General features: G+C 48.6%; 1 protein-coding gene across 2 annotated transcripts in view; it reads left to right on the top strand.

Moving 5' to 3' along the window:
* Positions 1-24,567, top strand: part of SNTG2 (syntrophin gamma 2) — a 201,689-nt gene that overhangs the window by 89,560 nt on the left and 87,562 nt on the right. For both annotated transcript variants that reach the window (XM_073791630.1, XM_073791631.1), the window contains exons 5-8: positions 3,634-3,677; positions 3,790-3,831; positions 11,770-11,857; positions 17,225-17,316. In XM_073791630.1, the coding sequence (XP_073647731.1) occupies positions 3,634-3,677; positions 3,790-3,831; positions 11,770-11,857; positions 17,225-17,316 (266 nt within the window). The remainder of the gene's footprint in view (positions 1-3,633; positions 3,678-3,789; positions 3,832-11,769; positions 11,858-17,224; positions 17,317-24,567) is intronic.

Here is a 24,567-nt window from a genome sequence, read left to right as displayed (position 1 = left end):
CCGCATTCCTTCTCCTTCGTTGTTAGTGAATCAATGAAAATATGCTCTTCAAGCTTCCAAATAATAGAACCTGGAGCAGACGATAAAAATTGACTTTGTAGCTGGATGAGGAATGTTGGAACCTGGACAAGACATACTAGATATATCAGGATCTTGGAAGGACGCATGTTAAATGCTGCAGGTTTAATTGAAATTCCACGTGGGAAGAGCCGTCACCTTCGGTAGCTGATTGCTGAGAGCGAAATGCAGCAGAGAATCTGGCTGCCGGGCTGCCAGCGTGTTCTTACTGTTGAAGGATCACTTGATGTTAAGATCAGAGGGAGGCAGGTTGGCAGCGAAGAATCCAGTTGCTATGGCTACGGAAGGTGTGTGAGAGGCTCTCTGTACAAGTCCTTTCTGTCCTGGACCCACTTTGTCGTTGCTCCTTGAATCCTCCTAATACCGTCCACTGTGTCAGCTTCCACAGTTGAGGGCCATCCTGGAAGATGGAAGTGCTTTTTAATTTTAATTTACAAGATACTTTGAAATGGCTGAAATATCTTGAGTTACTTAAAGAATTTAACTCCCCCCATTATCAATAACACATAACCTCCCAGGGCCCCTTGGAAGATGGGAAGAGAAACCGTGTTAGCACTTCACGGACCAACCTTTAATCCTCACTGGCAGTGAGGTAATAGGATAATCTCCCTGTGCAGGGGGGCAACGGAAGGTTGGAGAGGGATTGAACCAGGGCAGAATGTGGAAGTGAATCCTGCGCCCCTGAGTCTGGTTCTGAGGCAGAGTAAGCGGCTGGCCCCTCGGAGGTCTCCCCAGGGTGGGGTCAGCCCCGTCCCTCTTCCCATTGACCGCTCCGTGGTGACGATGTCCACACGTGGCCGGTTCTGGGGCGTAAAGGACTCAGTGCTTGTAAAGGATGATGAGGAGGGTTTTAGTCATTATTAATCCAGATGTTCAGTGCACGTAAGGCTTTTTAAGAAGTGTTCTCATTTTCTAATACTACCCAGAAGTTTATGTGAATGAATATTTAACAAGCGTCTGAATTTTACAAAGACTAATTAATTTGCAAAAAGAACAGTTTCTGTTATAACACACTTGTATTGCAAACAATGATTAAATTTACACAGTCTCCCATAACACTATAGTAATAGTGATTAATTTGACTTGAAAAGGCAAGTATAACAGAAATAGAAAATATCTCATTGTAGCTAGTTTGCACGTTTGAATATTTATGTGGTTCAAATACATTACGCTATATCTCCATTTTACGTCCTGATGTAATGGCAAGATTACCACAGAAATAAACTAGAGCCATTTTTCAGCTGCAATCTCCAAACCTAGCTTAATCTCACCAAAGAGTTTATTTAGGAACATTAATTAAAATTTTTAATTAAAATCAAATTTCCATGGTTTTATTTTATCATCCATTTTACCACTTTTTAATTTGTTTCTTTAGGGCTAAAAGTGTCCTACAAAGAGAAAAACATTTCAAAGATTTAGCTGGGAAGTCTTTTTAATTAGCTTTGCTTTAAGGACACAGAGAGACAGACGTGAGACACAGAGAGACAGAGAGACAGAGACAAGAGACAGGCAGGGAGAGACAGAGATAGAGACAGAGATAGAAGCAGTGAGAGACAGAGACATAGGCAGAGGCAGAGACAGACAGAGAGACAGAGACAGAGAGATAGGCAGGGAGAGACAGAGATAGAGACAGAGATAGAGGCAGTGAGAGACAGAGACATAGAGAGGCAGAGACAGAGGCAGAGAGAGACAGACATAGAGAGAGACAGAGACAGGCAGAGAGACAGAAAGATAGGCAGGGAGAGACAGAGAGACAGAGATAGATGCAGTGAGAGACAGAGGCACAGAGACGTAGAGAGGCAGAGACAGAGGCAGAGACAGAGAAAGAGTGACAGGCAGAGAGACAGAGAAGACAGAGACAGAGGCAGAGAGAGACAGAGACAGAAAGGACAGAGAGACAGGCAGAGACAGAGACAGAGGTAGAGAGAGACAGAGGCAGAGAGAGGCAGAGTCCGAGAGACAGACAGAGACAGAGATAGAGGCAGAGATGGGGGAGATTCTGAAAGGGCCCCCTGTGGAGCTAGAGGGAGTGTAGATCTCACCTAGTGGGTGACAGAGCTTTTCTGGGTAAAGGCTCAATGTAAATGAGAACTTTATTACCTAAAACCATACCATTAAATTCATTAATATAAAGACTGTACTTTATTTTCAGTAAAATTTAATACTAGTTAATGACTAGAACTAATATTAACAATTGACATTAAATATTTACCTGGAATTTAAAGAATTCCAGTGTTAATAACTTATTATTTCCAATATTTAACCAAAGACTTATAAATTAAAACAAATCTAGAGGAAGGCAAAAAAACCTGTGAAAATGTGTTTTCTGCAGGTCTCAGCCTGTCTCTAACCCGTGCTGTGGCGGGACCAGCCCTTGTGGCTCTTATTATGGTCGTACGATGCCTCCAGCAGTAGCCATGAGGGGACTGAAAAAATAAAGGTTCGTTGCTGACAGGACCTGGAAATCACACAGCACCCCTGGGTCACACGGCAAGATGGAGGCTGCCAGCAGAGAGCGCGAGGCCCGGGGTCCTGCTTTCACTGGGGTCGAGGCCGGGGTCTGGGGTTTCCCGGGATCACTCTTTATTGGTGAATTTAAACATAAAGGTGGGAATTTAAGCACAGGAAGAGGAAAAACAAGGGGCCAAATGGTCAGTTACTGAAATCAACCAAGGTCTCTAAAGCACAGGGGCCTCATTGCGGCGCAGGGGCCGGGGCCCTGGCTCTGTCTGGTGTGTGGCTGGCAGACTCGTCGAGGGGAGCAGAGCTGAAGTCGGGCACGTGCGTAACAAAAGAGAAAAAACAGCTGTCAGGCTTTACACTGCAAAATGCTTTACGTTTGGTGTGAATTCGTTCAGTCTTATTATTGAAAGGAGTTATCTCTCTGCCTCTATGAAAATAGAAAAGTGAAGTGGAATAATGCTGTAGAGATTATACTCAAACTTTACAATACAAAGGTTTTCTTTCCTTTTTCCTTTAATATTCTGGGCACATTTTCTTTAATTAAAGCAGTCTATGTAAATGTGTTCCTGAGAAAGGGGAAAATGCTGAGTGGCTTCTGGGATTCCTATTTTATTGTCTGTGTCGACTTAATGAAAAATGGGGACCAGACTTTCCACACATGTAATGAAATCCTTCATTAGGAGGAAGTGACATTTGTGCTTCTCATTGAACAAGGCTGTGCGTTTACAAAGTAACTCTCTTAATGTGCTTAAAAGTAGCTGAATGTTTAGCTTCACCAGCCGGGCGAGGGGGGCGCTGGGGCTGTGCTGTTGGCGTTTCCCCACACTGTGTACACACGTGCATGTGCACACACACAGACACACACGTGCTCACATTCTCACCCGTCATGCGTGCGAGCGTGTGCACACATATGCACATGTTCACCCAGAGACTCCTGCGTGCAGACATCCACACACACGCACACGTGCGCACACTCACACCTGCACGCACACAATGCCAGTTGCTGCAAACTCTGACCCTAAACCACTGCCAGGAGGAGCACGATGTCTCTGAATCTCTCTTAACACTGTTGCCCCTTTTGCGACCCTGCAGCCCACCAGACAGGGATGTTATTCGTAGGGGACGCCCTCCTCCAGGTCAGTATTTTAAACTTCAGTCCTTGGCTCTGTTGCATGTTAGTTCATGTTAGTTTTGAATTGAGACTCATCAATTATTATCCTCAAAATTCTTAATTTGTCATCTTTTCAGGTTAATGGCATTAATGTAGAAAATGCAACCCACGAAGAAGTGGTAAGTGTATGATATGTTATGTTTTTTGTTCTTTTTATTAGATAGCCTTTTATTATTTTTTTCTCTGAAAGTCCATTTCACGGAGTGTACTCATAGACACAGAGCTTCAGAAAAGCTTAGACAGTTTAGCAAGTCGTGTTTCAGAGGGGCCTCTGTGCCACGTCCCTTCACAGTCCACACGTCATGGGTCCTCTCCGATGCTATAAAAGGTAGATTGGTGGCTGCTATTTTAAAGATGGGAGGGTTGAAATTCAGGGCGTGGGACCCCGCCCGGGTGACCGGAGTGGAGCCTGTGAGGGTCCGCACACCGGCTCCCTCTGGCTTTGTGTGCTCCTCGCCTTGGAGGACGTCTCGGGACGCTCGCCTCTGGTGTGTGTCTGGGATGCTGGCCTGTGGACATGGGGGTCACAGGCTCCGCCCCAGCACCCCTTTCCAGACATGAACCTTGCCCAAGGTCAGGTCAGGCTCCAACACAGCGTATTAGTAGGTCGTTAACTAGGTGAAGAAGTCCTTTAACTTGCTCCAGGCACGGAGGAAAGATTCGCAGGTGGGATGACGTGTTTCTTGGTCTCAGGGACTTGCAGTTTTAGGTTTAGGTTCAAGTGGATGATGTGCTCTCATCTGTTTACTTCCTAAACTTAACATTTGGGTTATTTTTCAATCTCTACAAAAGTTTGCTTTCTTAAGGTGAGAAAACACATAGTAATTCAAAAAGAGACAGTGTACACCTAGGTAACTTTATCCCGGCCCAGGGAAAGTAAAAAGCATTCGTCTGAAAAGAAAGACTTTTAAATTAAGTAAATGATGTGTAAAGCTTATAAATGGAGCTATTCCAATACTTGACTGATACAAATATACGTTTTGGACCCAATTGTCAAATTACAAGTCTACAGTCTTCTGTGACACAGAAGCCATGATTGGAACCCTGCTCCTGACACACAACCTCAGCTCTTCAGACTTACGAACTTCGTAAAAATATTAAATTTGTAAAAGACCTCGTAAATCACAGTTGCACACTGTGAAACTCACTTTTCAGAGTAGATTCTAGGTTCACTTAATCCTAAAAGAAGAAAAGTCAGTTCTGCTCCACACAGAAGACCCACAAAAATGAGCCTCATCCTGTATATGGGCTCCTGCTTTGGAAAAGCTGTACTGCTTTTCGGCGACAAAAATGTGTTTATTTCCCTCTTTTTCGTACACCGTGTGTCCTCATCCACATCAACATATAATATCGTAGCCGACGTGGCAGAGAGTAAACTTTCCATAATTTTCTTTTTTTTTTTTTTTTTTTTTTTTTTGCGGTACGCGGGCCTCTCACTGCTGTGGCCTCTCCCGCCGCGGAACACAGGCTCTGGACGCACAGGCTCAGCGGCCATGGCTCACTGGCCCAGCCACTCCACGGCGCGTGGGATCCTCCCGGACCGGGGCACGAACCCGCGTCCCCTGCATCGGCAGGCGGACTCTCAACCACTGCGCCACCAGGGAAGCCCTCCATAATTTTATTGGGCAAATTCTGAGACATCTCACTATTCAGAGAGGAAGGAAAAATGATGTTTGGAAAATCACTCAGTCTCACCTGTGTGCAGAGGTTAGGGATGCCTGGCGGGAGGTGGCGCGGGCGCAGCTGGTCCCCCTGTGGGACCCCCAGGCCCACGCGTATGGCAGGAGACCTGGCAGCAGAGTCCCCGCAGCAGAACCCAGACCGATGTCCAGTGAGAGACAGAGCGGGGTCAGCGCTCCGTCCTGAAGGGTCTCAGAACGAGAAACATTACAGAACTTCATTTTTATGCAACGTGCTCAGAATTTTTTTAAAATATCTCAAATGTTAAATTAACTTCTAGTCCAGAATGGCAGGCCAGGGTTTTAAGTCCCACGAAAACCATTGATTAAAAACTGCCCTAACTGATAAAACTTCACAGACTGTTTTACGAGGCGCCCTTTTCAAGGAAATGAGTCCTTTTTATACACATTTCATTCACGCACAGCAGCTCGGTCATCACTTAGATCTCAGGACAGATTCTGAGTTCTGGTGATTTTGAACTCAAGAACCCTTAGAAATAAAGTCTTCACTTGTGTTTAATAAATGGTAGAAATGGAACCTTCCAGGTCACTGTTCCAAGCAGCAGCCAGGCCGTCACACCCCCAGACCCCCAGCTCACGGCATCTCGTGGGCCGTCACTCAGCAGCTCGCAGCTGCGTTTGATAGAAGGTGTCCTGAGGGAGCTGAGGCCGGTCGCCTGGTTCTCCAGGTCGTTTGGCAAGTACGTGTGGACCCTCCTTCCCCTGGGTACCGAAGCATCTGTCAGGCGTCAGCAAGGCCTCTGCCCTCAAGGATGAGCCTCCGCTCTCGGGCCCTGGGCTGTCCGGACTTCCTCTTCCCTGCAGCAGCCGGCTTACTCCCGGCCCCCCCACCTCCTCACGCCTGCCCTCCTTGGGCGATGGTCACCTTCTCTCAGTCTCTGCTCATATGAGAAACTGTCCCGAACACAGGAGGTTAAGGCAGTGTTCCATCTTGTTGGAAGGAACATAAGTGCTATGGAAAGAAAGAAACAGGCTGGAATAAGTAGGTTAGGTAGAGGGAAGATGGATGGATAGAAGGTAGGTAGATAGACAGGTAGACAGATAGACAGATAGACAGACAGGTAGCTGATAGAACATGGGTGGTTGGGTGGATGGATAGAGAAATAGAGAGACAGATAACCGACCAACAGTATTTTCTCATGCATGAGTTGGAAAATTGTTCAGAGACGTGCTTCTCAACCCCGATGTGCATGAGAATCACCTGACACCCGCAGAGGTTTCAGCGGACGTAGCTTTGGTTCAGCATCACTGCTCCCTAATTCCCGGGCCTCGAAATTAGCAGGGTTCAGAGCCATTGGAATGGGGATCTAAACTCCCAGTAGCGTCTCCGGTGTGCCTTGTGGGGCTTCGTTGGTGCAGGAGCACCGGGGGCGGGGGAGTCTGGCTCCTGTTCACGTGCCCACTTCCTCCCCTGGGGCCCGGGCCAGGCCGGCCTTGTATAAACGGCTGCCCTTGGTAGCAGAGATGCACGTGTCCAGCCCCTATGGCCTTGGGAGACAGAGGACACTCAAACTCTGACGGACGGGACTCTGTGTTGTAGCGTTGACCACGGTCGAGCATCCAGACCCCACCTGAGCCCAGTAACCAGGTAGGAGCTTTTCCACGAGGAGAGCAAACACAAAGCTATGCGTGTGATTATCCCGCTAGCCTCCTCCAGACACCGCCTAGAATCCCATCTGCCACGGACACTTCCGGCACCTGAGGTCTTTGGGCGGCGGGCCCGGGTGGCAGGGCGCCTGCCCGGGGCAGCGTGGATACAGTGCAGAGCCGTCACCGCGTCGGTAGCACGACGACCGTGGGGTGCGTGGGAAGGGCAGCGTGTCCAGCTGTGGGCCACGCCCCCATCAGGACCCAAGCCAACCACCGGCGGGCCTTGCCGTCTTGGCGGCAGGGGCGCTCCTGCGGCAACTCGTTCTCACGTCACAGGTGCCAGTTCCAGCCCCCTGTCTGTCTCTGGGGCCACTTCCCGCTCTGACACTCCCGCGTCTTCACAGACCCTCTAGGGTGTTGCCTCATGTCCCCGCAAGTTGAATACACACAGCGTCACGACGCAGCTGACCAGCCGGGGGCCGCGAGGGCTTGGTGAGATGCTGGGGGCGGGGTGACAGAAAGACGGACGACCGGCCTGGCCCGGATGCAGGAGAGTCAGGGTCCACTATTGCCGCTGCCTCTGCTGGCGTTTGCTGGCAGCCAGAACCGCCAGGGAGGGAAGTGTTGGCTGTGTCTGTAGTTGAAGCCCAGGTACCACGAACGTGTTCTATTTGTTCTGGGAAGGAGAACGCACCTGGAGCCACGGTTGTCGTTGTAGTTATGTGTGTTTATACTTACGGCAAAGGACGGCTGTTACTGACAATTCATGTGCTTTCTGCGGGGCCAAGCACCTAAGTTGGTTGGGAGGGTGGAGGAGACCGCATCTTCCAGGTCTTCCGTGCAGCACGGCTGTGGTTTCCTGTTTGACCCCAGAGAAGCGGTTCTGGGGGCTCCCACTTGACCCTTCTCGCCTGCTAGGCCTGAGTCAGGAAAGTAGCCTGGAGATTCTACCAGTTAGGGAATATGTCTGTTCAACCCTCTGTTCAGGGAAGGGAAGGAGAACCACAGGGTGTGTTAGGGACCGATGTGAGGTGGGTCCAGGACGAAGGGCACCGATCACCTGGCAGACATCAGCCTCCTGTTCTGACTGGTGGACCAGGGCAGGTGTTGGATGTCCAGGCATCAGCGCAGACCCGGCGTCTGGAAGCTTTGCTCTCACAGTGCCGTCACCGGTTCCGCACGTCATTTTATAGAGGATGGGGGGATATTGGCAGACGTCGACAGTGGTGGTGTTAGTGAGGGAGGGTCGGAGGGGGGACCCAACCCCGCAGGCGACGGCCAAGGGGCTGGCAGGCCAGCAGGTGCAAGTGTGTGTGTGTGTGTGAGTGTGTGTGTGTGGAAGCCTATGTGTTGTGTGTGTGTGTGTGTGTGTGTGAGCCTATGTATTTGTATGTGATGGAGCAGGACAGGTCTATGTGCTGACGTGGGGTGAACTGCAGACTCGATTTTAGGCAAAGAGAGTGATTTGTCTAGTGGACATGGTTCCACTGACGTGAAAACGGCCAAAGAAGAGGACAGACAGCACACGTGGTGTAGTGTGCTTTCCTGCGTGTGCCTCTTTGTTCCCACATGGTCACGTACCTACACGTGTGGGCACGGGGCCAAAAGGCACACAAAACGCCCTCAAGAGAGAAGGCATTCTTGCAAATGGGTAGACGATTTCCGGAAGGACACGCAAGATACACCAGTAGCCGCGTGTCTGAGGTGTCCATCCAGGGCTCTGGCATGTGGAAGACACCCAGGCTTTCATCGTGTATCCGTTTGTTACTTCCTGTTCTAAAATGTCCAGTCATCACATTTCAGTTACGACATTCTAAAGCTGTGCTGGCTCCTCGGACATAACCACATGGGATGATTTCTTCACTCCCTGGAAGGCGTCCCGGGTGAGACAACTTCAGAGACTCCCTGGGGAAACTGCTCTGAGGCCGCAAGGCTGCCAGCCCCTGTCCTGGAAGTGTCTGTGCCCCAGATTCACAGGTTGGAGCAGTAACCCCTGGGTGATGACGTCAGGAAGAGGAGCCTTTCGGAGGAGAATCCAGGGAGATGAGGTCATGAGGGTGGGGCCCCGTCCAGTAGGATTAGCGTCCGTGTAAGGGGGTGGAGGCGCCAGAGCGCACTCTGTGCCCTGTGAGGACCCAGCGAGAAGGTGGCCGTCTGCAGCTAGGATGAAGGCCCTCACCAGAACCCTGGCCCGGCCGGCACCCTGACCGCGGGCTCTGCCTCAGAACTGTGGCGGAGAGTGTCTGTCGTCCAAGCCCCAGCCTGTGGCTTTTTGTCGTGGCAGCTCAAGTCGTTTACCTGAGACACCCAGCAGTTTAGATGGCTCGAGCGGCATTTTAAAAGCTTGGGGGAAGATTCATACAAGAGCTGAATCCTTCCTAAAAAAGAAATATGTCTGACTCACCGGTAAACTTGGCGGCCCAGCAGGTGAGTCAGAGGTGGGAAATCGGAACCTGCACCTACGTTGTCAGAGCAGAGCAGACGTGCCTGGTGACAGGGACGCAGGCGGGAAGGTGCCGGAATCGCTGGTCTTAAATAGATGCAAAGGCAAGTCCGTGTCGCTCTGAGGCAGAGCGGGGGCCCCGCCATCCAGAGCCGAGCGTGGAGTCAGGTCCCTCCCGACACCCGTCAGTCCGAAGGCTGTGGTCTGAGGGGCAGACATAGCTTTGAGATCAGTCGTTGAATTCGGAGGCATTAATGGTCAGTGGTCAAAATATTTTCTCAGACACACATACATACTTGGAACTAAATTGAAAAAAAAGAAACTGGCGATGCAGTAAAACCTTTGCCTTGTCCTAGCATCTCAAAGTCTGGAAACATCAAGGCAGGGCAGACACTTGGGATTTGAAAAATAATAACACGTTGAAGTTAAGCCCACTCTTTCATCAAAGGTGCACCTGCCTCACTCTTTACTGTTGTTCCCGGATACAACTAACTTGTCCAAAGTGACGTTTCTTCGAGGGCCTGGGGAACAACGCTGAAGGCCTGAGCCGTGTAAACATGTGAGCGAGTCTTCTGGGGGCTAATTAGCCTCGATTAGACAGATTTTAATGCTTTAAACTCCATTTTATCTCCAGGAAGACTTGTAAAATTGTTAAATATATGCTCACTTATTGAGGTAGGGGTGGGTGTGTGTGTGCGTGTGCGTGCGCACACGTGGGCAGACCCACATAACAGAAGCAGCGGGAGAACTTGACCCCAGACAGGGGCACGCATCTCAGGCTCGTGCTGTCCACGTGACACCCTGGTCTTAAATTTAAAGCTCCATGAGCCCCAGGACAGGCAGGCTCTTGGGCGGCGGCGGCCGTCCCGCACTCAGGTGTGAGCCACACCCCGCAGCAGCCACATCTGGAGAGGACGGCGCTGCAGCTCGGGGTCCCTTCGATGCAGGAGGCGAGGGCGCAACGACACCACGGTTTTGTGAGACTCGCCCTGGGTCGCCCTCGGAGGAGGAGGTGCGTGGGCCCCGTTGCCCTTGATGGCCTGGAGGAGCTGAGGCGATGGTCATTGTCTCCGGGGCCTCGGGCCGGCCGGAGGGTGGTCCCAGCTGGGCCCCAGCCGTTGAGTCGTCCGAGCAGAGCGTCCGTCTCATGGCCGTGTTGCTGGGTTTGGTGGGAGGCTTTGAGCCCTCCCCTTCTCGCTGCCGTGGGCGGCAGCCCTGACTTAGGGAAGACAGACGCTGGGGCGTTTCATCCCGTGTCTGCACCTGCACCCACCCAGCAGGAGACGAGGGGGCTTCGGGAAGGGGCATCAGGGTAGGCTCGCCTCAGGGCTCCCGGGGCACCCGCCTGGTGAGGAGTGAAATGGAGAAAAGGCCTCAGGGTCACGAGATTTGATACGTGGAAGAGACACGCCGGCGCCCGTGGCGCAGGAGGCTGTGGACGCAGGGCCTCAGGGAGAGGAGGACAGACGGATGCGAGATGAGCGGGGGGCCACTTCATGTTGGCTGGCCCGGGCTGGGGCGTTTGGCGGGTTTCACAGGCCGAGGCAAAGGGGAGGAGCTCAGGCTCGGGGGCACGGAGAACGTCCCCGGGGTGACGGGAAAGGCCTTTCTGTGGGTCTCCAGGCAGAAGCAGGTCGTCAGCAGGGTCGTGTTCAGAGGAGGGCGGGGGCCGCGTGGCAGCATCGCACGCGTTCCCGATGGGACGCTGGGGGCGCGAACACGTACAGCTTCTTACTCCGGGCTTTGGCTAACGTGTCTGAATCACGTTTGCTTAAACGAGGCAAACGTTGAGCGTTAAAAGCTGACCCTAGAGCTAAAGGAATGAGCTGTTTGGGTTACAGGGGAAGGGCCGGAACCGTGGAGATGGTGACGCTGCGGCCGAGAAGGGCGAAGTGCTGCCCGTTGGTTTCTGCAAAATTAAAATGTCGTTTAAACTCCGAAGCTCGTATTTGCGGTTTGCAGCGTCACAGTTAACCAGCTGGCGTGTGTTGCCAGCGTCTGAAATTTGTCGGTTTGCGCGCCACGCGGGTTTCTCACATGACTTGAGTTTCCAGGATGGCGTGGGTAGAGTGTGCAGGGAGCCTGGCCTCAAACCTCTACTGACGTGTGAACGTGTGTGTAGCTGAGGCGCCAGAGTCCTGTACCTGGGGACATGCAGCCATCCTTTTGTTACGGCAGGTAAAGCTCGCAGGACTTCCAGAGTTTCAAAGGTAATCGTGAACATTGAATTCTCGGGAGACAGGCGAGACGTGTAGGGATTTATTTCTATTTCTGTTCTGGTCACTTTGTGATGGTAGAGTAACTGTCTTTTGTCACATTGACAGGTGCATCTTTTGAGAAATGCCGGCGATGAAGTGACCGTCACTGTCGAGTATCTCAGGGAAGCACCATCATTTCTGAAGCTCCCATTAGGTAAGGGGGAGGGGACAAGTTCAAGGGTGCCACGCAGCACATTATTTATGCAAACGATATGGCACTGGCAGGAGTGTAGATCGTTTCCTGAACTCATATTCCGAGAGAGGAAAGACGCAGAGAGCGCCTCAGCATTGCATGTTCCTAAGACGTCCTACCCTTTAATCCGTCCACAGACTTTTGAAAGAGGGCGTCCCCAGACAGCGCTTCGTCAATGAATTAACTAAGTTGCCTTCCTCAGGTCGCCTCCCTGTGACTGTATTTACCTACACACGCACATGCACACATACAGGAACGAAGTTTGTATTTAAGATGTCTGTGTTGACACGAGACGTATTTAATGTAAAAGAGGAAAGAACAGTAAATCTGCACCGTGACGTGTCACCGTCGCCCGTGTTTTCCTGCAGAGCTTGTAACTCTCTATTAGACCTGACGTGATCCAGCCGGGAAGTGGATCAGAACAGGTGTTGTGACTGACTCTGTTCGGGAGGATGGCTTTGCAGAATTTATGAAGTTACCGTCCTTCCTTGACGTAGCGGCAGGGCCTCTGTCGGGTGCTGACCTTGGAACCAGAGTGGCTCTGGGCTGAGGTCGCGCCCAGGGGCTGCAGCTCCGCTGTGGCTCAGCACGCCGTCCCGGCTCGCGGGGAAGCGGGGCCCTCCCCCCGCGGCAGCCCCTCTCTTCTCTTTTCCCTTCTTTCTCCGGCTTTTTCTCTCACATGAAGGAACAGCCTCTCTCCTGGGCTGACCTTATGGCCGGAATCTTCTCTCTCTTTTCCATCGTTCCCCTGTTGTCGGAGCCTCCGCTGCCGCCCCTGGGCCTGGCCCAGCTCTCTGGGGCCACGGCAGCTGCTGAGACCCGATCTCACCTTCGAATCCACGGTCACAAAAAGGGCCATTGAACTTCTGGCCCTGCTCCCGTCCATCTTCCTGAGTAACCGAGCAAATCGGTTTCAGCAGCTCGATTTTTGTCCCCATCAGACCTCAACCTGGAAACCATGCTGCTCACTGATCTAAGAAAAACTGACGATCCCCCCGTGGGTATGAAAATATATCAGTAGGATCCATCACACGTCCTGCCTTCTAAAAAGACCAACGTGAGAAATCAGGCCACACGTTCAAAGAGAAATAAATGCTATACACAGCACAAGAGTTTATTCTTCCAGAAGAGGGTAAAAGGCCCATGGACAGCCAATCCCAAGCGTTCGCCTGGGGCCCAGGTGTGTGGCGCGTGTGAGTTTACAGCATCGTGTAGCCGCGGGGGGCGTGCGCACGGCTCTGCCTGGACATCTCTCCTGCGGGCGCCTCACCTGACGGTGTGTCCAGGAGGGCACAGGAGGCGGGAGGGGTCTCCTCTGGAGACAGTCAGTGCCGACTTTGATTATTTTGCATAAATTCAGACTCAGACTTTTTATGAAATAGAAGTCACATAACATAAAATTCACCATTCTAAGGTGCGTGCTTAGGCAGTTCTTAATTTGTCACTGTGCCGTGCAGCCGTCACCACTGCCCCATTCCAGAATATTTCCATCACCCCAGAAAGGAACTTTGTACCAATCATCCCCTCCCCCAGCCCCTGGACACCACGAATCCACTTTCTGTCCCCGTGGATTTGCCTGTTCTGATCGCTTCACTTATTTCCATCACCCCAGAAGGGAACTTTGTATCAATCATCCCCTCCCCCAGCCCCTGGAAACCACGAATCCACTTTCTGTCCCCATGGATTTGCCTGTTCTGATCGCTTCACGTAACTGGGGCCGTGCAGCGTGTGGCCTTTTGTGTGAGCTTTCTTCACTCGGCATGTTTTCCAGATTCATCCACATGGTACCCTGTGTGCAGGGTTTCATTCCTTTTTTTAACTGAATAATTTCCATTATTTGGAGAGACCATGTTTTGTTTCTCTCTTCGTCAGCCGACGGGCAGGTGGCTTGTTTCCACCTGGGGACCATTGTGCCAATGCCGGTGTGCGCGTTCATGTACAGGTCTACGTGAACGTGTTTTCAGTTCTCCCGGCCACACACCTGCGAGTGGAGGTGCTGTGTCATACGGCAAGTCTGGGTCGGATTGTTGAGGACCTGCCACGCTGCCTCCACGCCTCCATCTCACACCCCACCAGCCCTGCACGAGGTCAGTGTAGCTGCTATAGATCACAGCTCATTTTTTTAGGTTAGGTGTTTTTGTAAATACTCGTTGAAACTATTTGTGTTGTATTCTTTTCCAGTAGTTGGTTGTTTTTATTTATTTTTTTGCAGTACGTGGGCCTCTCACTGTTGTGGCCTCTCCCGTTGCGGAGCACAGGCTCCGGACGCGCAGGCTCAACGGCCATGGCTCATGGGCCCAGCTGCTCCGCGGCATGTGGGATCTTCCCGGACCGGGGCACAAACCCGTGTCCCCTGCATCGGCAGGCGGACTCCCAACCACTGCGCCACCAGGGAAGCCCCCAGTATTTGTTTTTTGACACTATTTTTATTATTAATAATTATTGACACTGATTTTTTAAAAATAACGGGTTTAAGTAGTGATAAGCAGAAACAAATATTACAATGTTCAGATTTCTCTTGTGGGATATAGATGAAAAGATGCTCATTCACCAGCAGTAAGTTGACAGAAACCTAGAGCGCATGAATGACTGTCAGGTTACAATCCACTCACTCACTCGCTCACTCAGCCGCCCCTCGGGGTTGATGTGGCAGAGTTAGTCCCTCCAGTGAGAGCATCTGGCGAATGAAGGAAATTAGAAATATTTTGATTTCGCTCCCAAGTTACTGATGAGCTAGTTACGGGAATAACACATGTGCCATCAGGAAGGAGCTGCAGATAGAAGATGTAGTAAGAAGTAGGTAGAGGTGCTGGCAGAACAGACTCTGGGTCCAGAAGCAGTTCTGTACGTGGGGAGCTGGTCGCAGAATGTTTGGAGGGTTAGGAAAACGGGAAGGGAGCTGGGTGGTCAGATGCAGTGAGAACGACCGTTCAAGCAGAGGTAAGTCGTTGTCATGTGCTCAAGCCTTCTTGGAGCTGTTCAGTCCATCCCCACGCCTGCAGGGGTGCGGTGTGGAGTGTGCTACAGACGCTCTGGACGCGGGGGTGGGGGTGGGTGCATCTCACCCCCACCGTCGGATTGTGCATCCGTCGGATTCCACGTCAGCTTCACGTGCTTCTTTCCTTAGGAGTGTGGAAGCAGGAAGCATTGCCTACTTGTTACCACTTGTCCTGCTGCCGCGCCCGCCTGCCTCAGTGTTTCTTTCCCGTCCTCAAGCACCCAGGTGACCCGTAACAGGCCCTGGAGTTTACTCAGGGATCAGTAAGGGTCTCCTTTACTGTATTTCCCAGGTGCTTCCGCTTCTCACAGCAGGGAATTTGCACAGTCAGGGTGCCACGTGTGTCACAGCACCCCAGAGCGGGTGGACGGAAAAGCTGCCCATGCTCATATTCCGGCCAGAAAACATTCGGGCAGGGTCGTGAGGACGTGAAGGAGCGCAGCCTCCCTCTTGAAGCTGGTCGCCGACATGGAGGTGGCCTGGAAGCATCAGTATGAAGACCCATGGGTTTATCTGAGTTTGTTGAGAGGTTTGAAGCTCTGGCTGTCCTGCGTGGCGTTTAAAGGGAAATTGGGTCGCTGGGGCATCTGCTGGACCTGAACTGTGCCGGCTGCTTTGAAGGTGAGCCCATAACGCATTCACGGCTTTTCAAGGAGAAAACTGACGTCACTGAAGTAACTTGCACGACATCCCACTAACTTTCCTCATCTGTGAACTGGTGATAATAATAAGTAACAAGCACACCTGAGGCTTGTGTGTCGAAGTAGTAAACACAACAACGTCACGAGGCTTTCGTGTCCTCAGCGACACGGATGCTGGTGACACGCGTGCTGCAGACCCTCAGGCCTGACGGAGACGATTGGGCAGGACAGGACGGGGAGGGCTGGGGCGCCTGCTGGGAAACCCCTCGGCTCCGGCCGTTTACTGTCATTTGGGAGCTTTACCCCAGTAAAGGTTTTTGTCGTTTTCCAAGAAAGGGAAGTCTGGATTTTTAATGCAGTGCCTTGGCTTTGATCAGACAAAACCGATTTGCAGGTCAGACGGAGCTTCACCTGCCAGTTTGGAGCCTCTGCCTAATGGGATTTATCCCCCGAGTAGTTGGCTTTTGAAGGCTAACGCTGGCTTTGAAAATTTTCAAGCTAAAAGAAAATGACGGACCCGTGTATCAGGCTGGCACCTGCTGCGGCCGGGGCACCCCTGACCCTGCACAGCCCATCGGGGTCCTTCCCGTTGCCCATTTTGGTAACGGGAGGTGCGGGGTCACTGGCTTCTCCCTGAAATTGCCGGCTGAGTCAGGAGGGCGGCGGGTGAACCTGCCCATGGAGGCACCTGGGGCCCGGGGCCGCCGAGTCGGTCTTGCTGGTGCGTCGTGGTCAGGAGGAGGGCTCCCTACTCGGGGAGGGGACGCGGACCTCCTTCTGCCTGCAGCGCTGGCACCCGTCTGGGGTCCCGCGAGGGGTCCTGGGCACGTGGTCAGGGCCGATGTGCGCTGAGGGCCCGCTGCCCCTCCTGCTGTCCACCTGGAGCGCTGGTCTTTCAGGCGAGGCCTGGGGGCAGCTGGTGCCGCCCCACCTCACCTGGCATGTCCAGGGCCGCAGTGGAGGGCGGGGCGGGGGCTGAGCGGTGGCGGAAGGGTGGGGACAGGACCCGCCTGGTGCTAGAGCGACAGGACGGAGATCCCTTTCCATCCCTGTACTTCCTGAAAAGAGGACTGTGCTCGGGAAGGGCTCTGACCTGCCCGAGACAGATGCTCGACTTGGACCCTCTGTTCATCCGTGTTCCAGGCCCAATGGCGGCTCCCTGCTCCCTCCCCAGTCCAGAGCTGCTTCCTCTTCTCATAAATATCACTTTCCTCAAACTTACCTGATTGGTCCTTCTATTTTTCACTAAAGCAACTTGCAGTGCAGAGATAATCCGAAAATGTCAAACAAATAAATAATGTAAAAATTAACATCGGAAAGTCAAGAATAAGTGTGGGAAGTTAGCATCATTATCCTAGTGGTGGGGAGGGCAGGTTCATGGAGCCCCCGGGGCCAGGGGACCGGCTTGGAGAGGCCGCGTCTCTCTGCACCTGGACCTGGTGCGGCCCTGGCAAGAAGCTGGTCCTGCCCTCCTTCTGCCAGGCGTTTTGTGGGGTGCAGACGGGGGCGTCCACATGGTGGGCGGGCGGCGAGGGGCCAGCGCTGGCTGCACAGCCCGTACCAGCAGCTGCTTCCCCCGGGGGCTTGTCTGGGGACCCCCCTAGGCGACCCCCGTAGGTGGACCTGCAGGTAACACGCTGCGACTCCTCTGGTGGCTCCATCTGCAGTGAGTCTCTGTTTGATTTGCAGGGTCCCCAGGACCGTCTAGCGAGCCCGGCAGCGGGACCTCCTCACCCCTCTTTGACAGCGGTTTGCATCTGAACGGAAACTCCAGCAACACAGTAAGCTCACTCGTGCTCACCTTTGATTTAACCAGAAGCTCCCCTGGCAGATTTAGAAAAGCCCTCGCTGCCCGTTTCAGAGGGAGGTTCAAACATGGGTGTAGGGTGTGCTTACGTGCGCGTAATTCCCACGTGGACGCCTGGTCTTTCACCGTAGGGTACTTCGGCTCCTAATTCACAATATCTCGCGAACAGGCCTGAGTACGTCATTTTGAGGTAGAATGTGGAGTCGTGGCTCCAATTTTCCTCGGAACCTGACGGTGGGAACTGCCGGGGTTTGTCCTCAGGAAGCTTCCTCCAGACTCACAGGAAAGGGGTTCATTCCAGGTTAATGGAATCACCTAGGAAGCGTGATGCTGTGTATTTGCAGTGAGTTTCCGTCATCCTCCAAATCTTCACCTTCCCAAGAAAACCAGAGCTGAGCAGAAAGAGAGAGCTGCAGGGGACCTGGGTGTGGACGGCTGCCCCTCCCCCAGGGAGGGCTGGCCTGACCCAGACCCCGGCTGGGTGGGCCCTGACAAGAGCCAGCGTCCAGGGTGTGGTCTCCTCAACCACTGAGCCGTTAGTGGATACGGGTTAGACTCCTGTAAGCAGCTTGAAAAAATGTTTCCTTGGAAATCATATCCGCTCGCACCTTCCGACCACCACCTACCTGACCGGCAGGCGGAGCCAGAGGAAGTGATTCATGTTTGCACAGTCCATTCTTAAAATACCATTCTTTTCCATTTTTAACCCTTTAATATAGTTCTTGATATTTAAAAATTGTGTTTAGGGTCTACGTGAGTTATGAAGCAGAAAAATAAAACAAATGTCCCTGAACTCAAGACTCAAATCGGTACTAGGAACATTGTCCCCAGCTTATACGGCCGCCTGTGTGTCACTCCCATATCCCATTTTCTGGCCTTCCCCAAATAAACAGCATCCTGAATCTCGAGTTTGTCACTGGCATGATAAAAAAAAAAAAGTTTATCCATGTGTATAGATCCCCAAAATATACCATTTCATTTTGAGGCTTATAAAATGTTATTCTGTCATAGCCTTCTGGGATTTACACTTTTACCTGCTATTATGATTTTGAGATCCACAGATGTTATGTAGGTCCCTGGTTCTTTTTCGCTTGCTTGTTTTTTTCTGTATTATAGTTAATTGTGTGAATATACTGCAGTTTATTTACTGATTATCAGTCATCACTAGACACTTGGCTTTGTTTCTTGGTTTACTCATCTGCTGTCAACTGAAACCAGGCTGCCGTGAACATGCTTATAAATATCTCTTGGCTACAGACCCAGAGCTAGGATTTCTGGGCACAATGATGCCAGTGTCTGATTTTCAAAACAACGACACCTTATTTCCCCAGGCGGCTGTCCCAGGTCGCCGTCCCAGCAGCAGGAGGCATTGCAGGTGGCCACGGCTTCCCAGGGCTCCATGCTCTGGGTTCACTTTCCCAAGCACAGGAGTATCTGGTGGCTGCTCCCGGGTTGGCTGAGGAGGTCTGTTTGCCTCTCCTCTTGCGGTAACTTTGCTTTCTCCCCTTCCGGGACGTGCGTCCACTTTCACCCCTTTGCCTGTAAAGCTGTTTGTCTTTTCCTTCCTGATCCCATGGGAATCTCCATACACACTTGGGATTAATATTTTGCTGAGTTTGGGTCTCAAATCTCTTCTCACAATTTACAGCGTGCGTTTCGTTATATTTACGCTACCTTTTGATAAATGGAAGTTAATCTCTGTGTAGCCAAGTGTGTCCATTTCTTTCTGGTAGAGGTTGTGGTTTTAGGATCTGGTTCAAGACATCCTTTCTTCTCCTAAGCTCATAAAAATGTTTCCTTGTGTTTCTTTTCCTAAATATTTTTAAGCTTTTTTTTTCACTTTAGGTCTCCAAAGCATATGAGGCTTACTTTTGTAAAACACGTGAAAGGCTGGGTCCCAGGTTCATTTTCCTGGGCAACCGGCTGCTCTAACCCGTGTCCTCGGTCACTGCGATCACAGCACACGTTTCCTGGTCTTGGGTTGATTGCTGAGACCTTGGTTGTATTCTGATTGCAATATCAATACCAGAACCACACTGCTTAGTTACTCTGTATTTATAATAAATGTTGTCACTGTAGCCTACGCTGTCTCACAGCGTCCTGCGTCTTTGTATTTTGTCCATTCTCTCTCACTTACCTTTTTCTTGTGGACTGTATGTAATCCACGTTGAGTACAAGGAGTGACCACAAAGCTTTAGTCTTTGGAAGACTAGGACCTACCGTATCTCTGGACTGGAGAAGAAAATGGGCTCCACTCTGCAGTTTGTTTTATCAAAGGAAATGAGTTGGAACCTTCCTCAGACACAGAGGGTTTAGGCAGTTTTCGTTGGCTGCACTTTCAGACATGCTCACATCACTTTCCTTCTCCCAGGACCAGACGTGATGGAGCAAGAGGCAGAGTTTGCCAAGTTCAGAGCAGCTTTACAATCACAGGAGCCCTGGAGGCTGGGTTTCCCCTTCATGACTGTGTGCCCGTGACCCCCAGCACATTTGTAACCCCTGCTTGTGGAGGAGGGGGAGCCGATAGAGTGCGTTTTCACTCTGCCTGTGATTCCCAGAGCCACTCCCAGTGCTGCCTTGTGTATTTGACAACTTCCCTGGGTTCTCACTTGAAACTAAATTATTAACTGCTCCCTCCCCAGATGCTACATCTTCTCTGTCTTCCTACCCTCCATGAGAAGGAGTCTGCTCATGGCTTCAGCCCCAGGCCCCACGTTCTCCTCCAGACCCAGGAACGGCTCACACACCTTAAGATTCTAAGTTCAGTGCTCATACTGCACTATTTTCGTGTCAGAAAACGTACTGAATATTTATAACAACAAAAAGTCTCATTCACATCAGTGTCACTCATCTCAACTGAACGTGTATATTGTCAGGTCCTTCTCTCCCTCCACCCCTGTTTCCACACTCCTGCACGTCCCGTTCTGGCTCCCTTGTTAGTGGGTTAGTGTTCATGTTTGCCTTCACAGAGGGAACATAGAGGGGTTATTCCTTGATTACCTGATTGTCCAAAAATGTTTTCCTTTTTCCTGAGAGATAGCTGGTGCTTTCACCTGGTGTGCTTGGAACTTGGGTGCTGACCCGGTCCTTTGAGGGACTTCAGATGCCAATGTCTCTGCTTTACCTGTGGCAGATGCAAGGCTAAATTGTGTCTGACTAGTTTCCCTTTGTCAGAAAACTTTACCAAATATAAATAAGGAGCTACAATTAAAAAACAAAGAATTTATGACAGTAAATGCCTGATTTTCTGAGTGAAGAATTTCAAAAGATTAACTCAAAAGATTAGGGTCATTACAGAGAATTGAATGCTCAAAAGTGTACAGGAACAATATATCAAAACAGAAACAAGATTTTTACAGAAATTATAAGGAAACAGATATGAAACTTATAAATAGTAGTTGCAAAAGAAAAGCAGATATAATAAGAAAAATAAACAAACAAAATATATTTTAAAATATTAAACAAATAAGCACATAAGTTAAACATTGAATTGAGTCTTCTAAATGGAAGGAGGGATGGTCTCCCAGGCAGAGAGAACGAATGAGTGAATGATACTCAACTGTTTAATTAAAGTATAAGGCACATGCAGGGAAGTATACAACTCTGAAGAAACAGCTCAATAAATGTTATAGCACCCTGGTCAAAATATAGCACATCACCATAATTTCAAACTACCCTCTCCCTCAAAAAATTACTATTATTTTGACCTCAATTACTATAGATTAATTTTACCTGTATTTGACTTTCATGTGGAGGGGGTCGTACTCTTCTGTCTGACCTTGTTGCCAAAAGTCAATCTTAAAATCAACTAGCGAAAGCATAGATCACTTTGAACAATGACAATTTTATTAACAGCACATTTCTCAATAGTGACAATGGAAGCTAGATAACAGCCCAATAATATTTTCAAAATCATGGAGACAAGAAAAATAACTACGAGTCTATCTTTGTGTTCCTCACAAAACCATCCTTCCAAAACAAGATAAAAATAAAGACTTGTTCATAGGAAGAGAATCTGAAAGAGTATATTAGTAACAGAATTTCTAAAGACCACATGTCAGGAAAATAAAAATGATCCCAGAAGGGCAGTTGGAGATTAAAGGAGGGGACTATGTATGTGAATCTAAACAAGTGTTCTCTGCAGAAAGTAATAACATCGCTTAAGTTAATGTCTAATATCTTAGGTTAAGATAAGAGGGCAAATACAGAATACTGAAAACAATGTATGTGGTTCAGAGTGAGTGGACTGGATGTAAAGCATTCTAAAGTCCTACTGTTGTTAAGACACTTCACGAATTAATAAAACACCAGTAAAAATAAAACATCAAATGAAAAAAAGCAAATCAATAACAAAAAAATCCTTAACTAAAATGCATTAAGAAAAAAAGAATAGAAAAATAAGACAATGAAAGAGCCAGACTTAAGGAGGTAGATATGACTACAGACATAGCAGTAATAAAATCAATATACATAGACTGAATTTACTAGTTATAGTTAAGAGCCACAGATTTACTTCAATCTTTAAAATGATTCAAGTCCTGTCAAGCATCTTTTCTGACCACAGTGGTATGAAACTAGGAATCAATTACAAGAAGAAAACCAAAAAATCCACAAATATGTGAAGATTAAACAGCATGCTACTGAACAACCAGTGGGTCAAAGTAGAAGTCTCAATATCTTGAGACAAATGAAAATGGAAATACAGCATACTAAAATTTATGGGAAGCAGCCAAAGCAATTCTAAGAGGGATGTTCATAGTGATAAATGCGTATGTTAAGAAATAAGAAAGAACTCTTATAAATAACCTAAAACTATAAATCAAGTAACTAGAAAAAGAAGAACAAACTAATCCCAAAGTTAATAGAAGGAAGTAAGTAACAAAGGTCAGAATGGAAATAAGTGCAATAGAGACTAAACAGACAATGGAAAATATCAGTGAAACTAAGAGCTGGTGTTTTTTTGGAAAAGATAAAATAGGCAAAGCTTTAGCTAGACTTACCAAGAAAAAAAGGCAGCACTCAAATAAATAAAAGTAGAAATGAAAGAAGAGACATTACAACTGATACACAAATACAAAAAATCATAAGAGACTTCTCTGAACAATACTATGCCAACAAATTAGACAACTTAGAAGAAATGGATAAATTCCTAGAACATAAAATCTAAAAAGACTGAATCATGAAGAAATACTGAAAGTCTGAACAGACCTATTACTAGTAAGGTGATTGAATCAGTAATCAAAAATCTCTCAGCAAACAAAAGTCCAGGACCAGATTGCTTCACTGGTGAATTCTACCAAACATTTAAAGAAGAATTAATACCAGTCCTTCTGAAACTCTTCCAAAAAATTGAAGAGGAGGGAAGAATTCCAAACATATTTTACAAGGCAAGCAGTACCCTAATACCAAAACCAGACAAATATGCCACAAAAAGGAAGTTACAGGCCAATATCCCTGATAAACATAGATACAAAGATTCTCAACAAACTATTAGGAAACCCAATTCAACAATATATTAAAAGGATCTTATGCTATAATCAAGTGAGACTTATTCTGAGAATGCAAGGATGGTTCAGTATCTCCAAATCAATCACATGATGTACCACATTAACAAATAAAGGATTAAATCATATGAGTATCTTAATACAATAGATGCAGAAAAATCATTAGGCAAAATTCGAAATCTTTTCATGATCAAAAAAAACCACTCAGAGGTACTTCCCTGGTGGCACAGTGGTTAAGAATCCGCCTGCCAATGCAGGAGACATGGGTTCGAGCCCTGGTCCGGGAAGAACCCACATGCTGCGGAGCAGCCAAGCCCATGCGCCACAACTACTGAGCCTGCGCTCTAGAGCCCATGTGCCACAACTACTGAGCCCACGTGCCACAACTACTGAAGCCTGCTCTTCTAGAGCCTGTGCTCCGCAACAAGAGAAGCCACAGCAATGAGAAATCTGCACACCACAATGAAGAGTAGCCCCTGCTCGCCACAACCAGAGAAAGCCTGCATGTAGCAATGAAGACCAAACGCAGCCCCCCCACAATTAATTAATTAATTTAAAAACTCAGCAAATTGTATATAGAGGGAACATACCTCAATATAATAAAGGCCATAAATGACAACTGCGCAGCTAACATTGTACTCAATGGTGAAAAGCTTAAGGCTTTTCCTCTAAGGTCAGGAACAAGAAAAGGCTGCCCGCTCTCACCTCTCCTATTCAACATAGTACTAGAAGTCCTAGCCAGAACAATTAGGCAAGAAAAAGAAATGAAAGACATCCAAAGTGGAAAGAAGGAAGTAAAATTGTCTTTATTTGCAGATGACCTGATACTATATTGAGAAAACCTTAGTGACTCCACTAAAAGACTCTTGAGTACTAATAAACAAATTCAGTGAATTTGCAGGATGGAAATCTATTACAAAAATCAGTGGTATTTCTGTGCACAATAATGAACTATCAGAAAGAGAAACTATGAAAATAATCCAATTTATAATTGCATAAAAAAGAAAAAATACCTTGGAATAAATTTAACCAAGGACATGAATGATCTGTACCCTGAAAACTTTTAGACGTTAATGAAGGAAATTGAAGAAAACACAAATAAATGGGAAGATATTCCATGCTCATGGATTGGAAGAATAAACCTATTGTTAAAATGTCCATACTAACCAAAGCAATCTACAGATTCAGTGGGATACCTATCAAAATTCCAATGGCATTTTTTTGCAAAAAAAAAAACAGTACAAACAATCCTAAAATGTATACGCAACTGCAAAAGATCAAAAATACCTAGAACAATCTTGAGAAAGAGAAACAAAGCTGGAGGCATCACACTTCCTGATTTCATACTAAATTTTGAAGATATAATAATGAAAACAGTATGATATTGGCATAAAAAAGGCACATAGATCAATGGAACAGAATAGAGAACCATGAAATAAACTCACACCTATATGGGCAATTAATTTATGACAAAGGAGTCAGGAATATATAGCGGGGAAAAGGATAGTCTCATAAATGAAAGGTGTTGGGAAAACTTGATGGCCACATGCAAAGGAATGAAACTAAGCCCCTGTCTTACACCACTGACAGAAATTAACTCAAAATGAATGAAAGACTTGAACATAAGACCTGAAACCATAAAACTCCTAGAAGAAAACATAAATGGTAAGCTCCTTGACATTGGTCTTGGCAATGATTTTTTAAAAATTTAACCCCCAAGG

The sequence above is a fragment of the Tursiops truncatus genome, chromosome 14 (genome assembly GCF_011762595.2).
Source record: "Tursiops truncatus isolate mTurTru1 chromosome 14, mTurTru1.mat.Y, whole genome shotgun sequence".
Lineage (NCBI taxonomy): Eukaryota > Metazoa > Chordata > Mammalia > Artiodactyla > Delphinidae > Tursiops > Tursiops truncatus.
The sequence above is the reverse complement of the archived record's forward strand: the minus strand, read 5'-3'. Positions and strand labels throughout refer to the sequence as shown.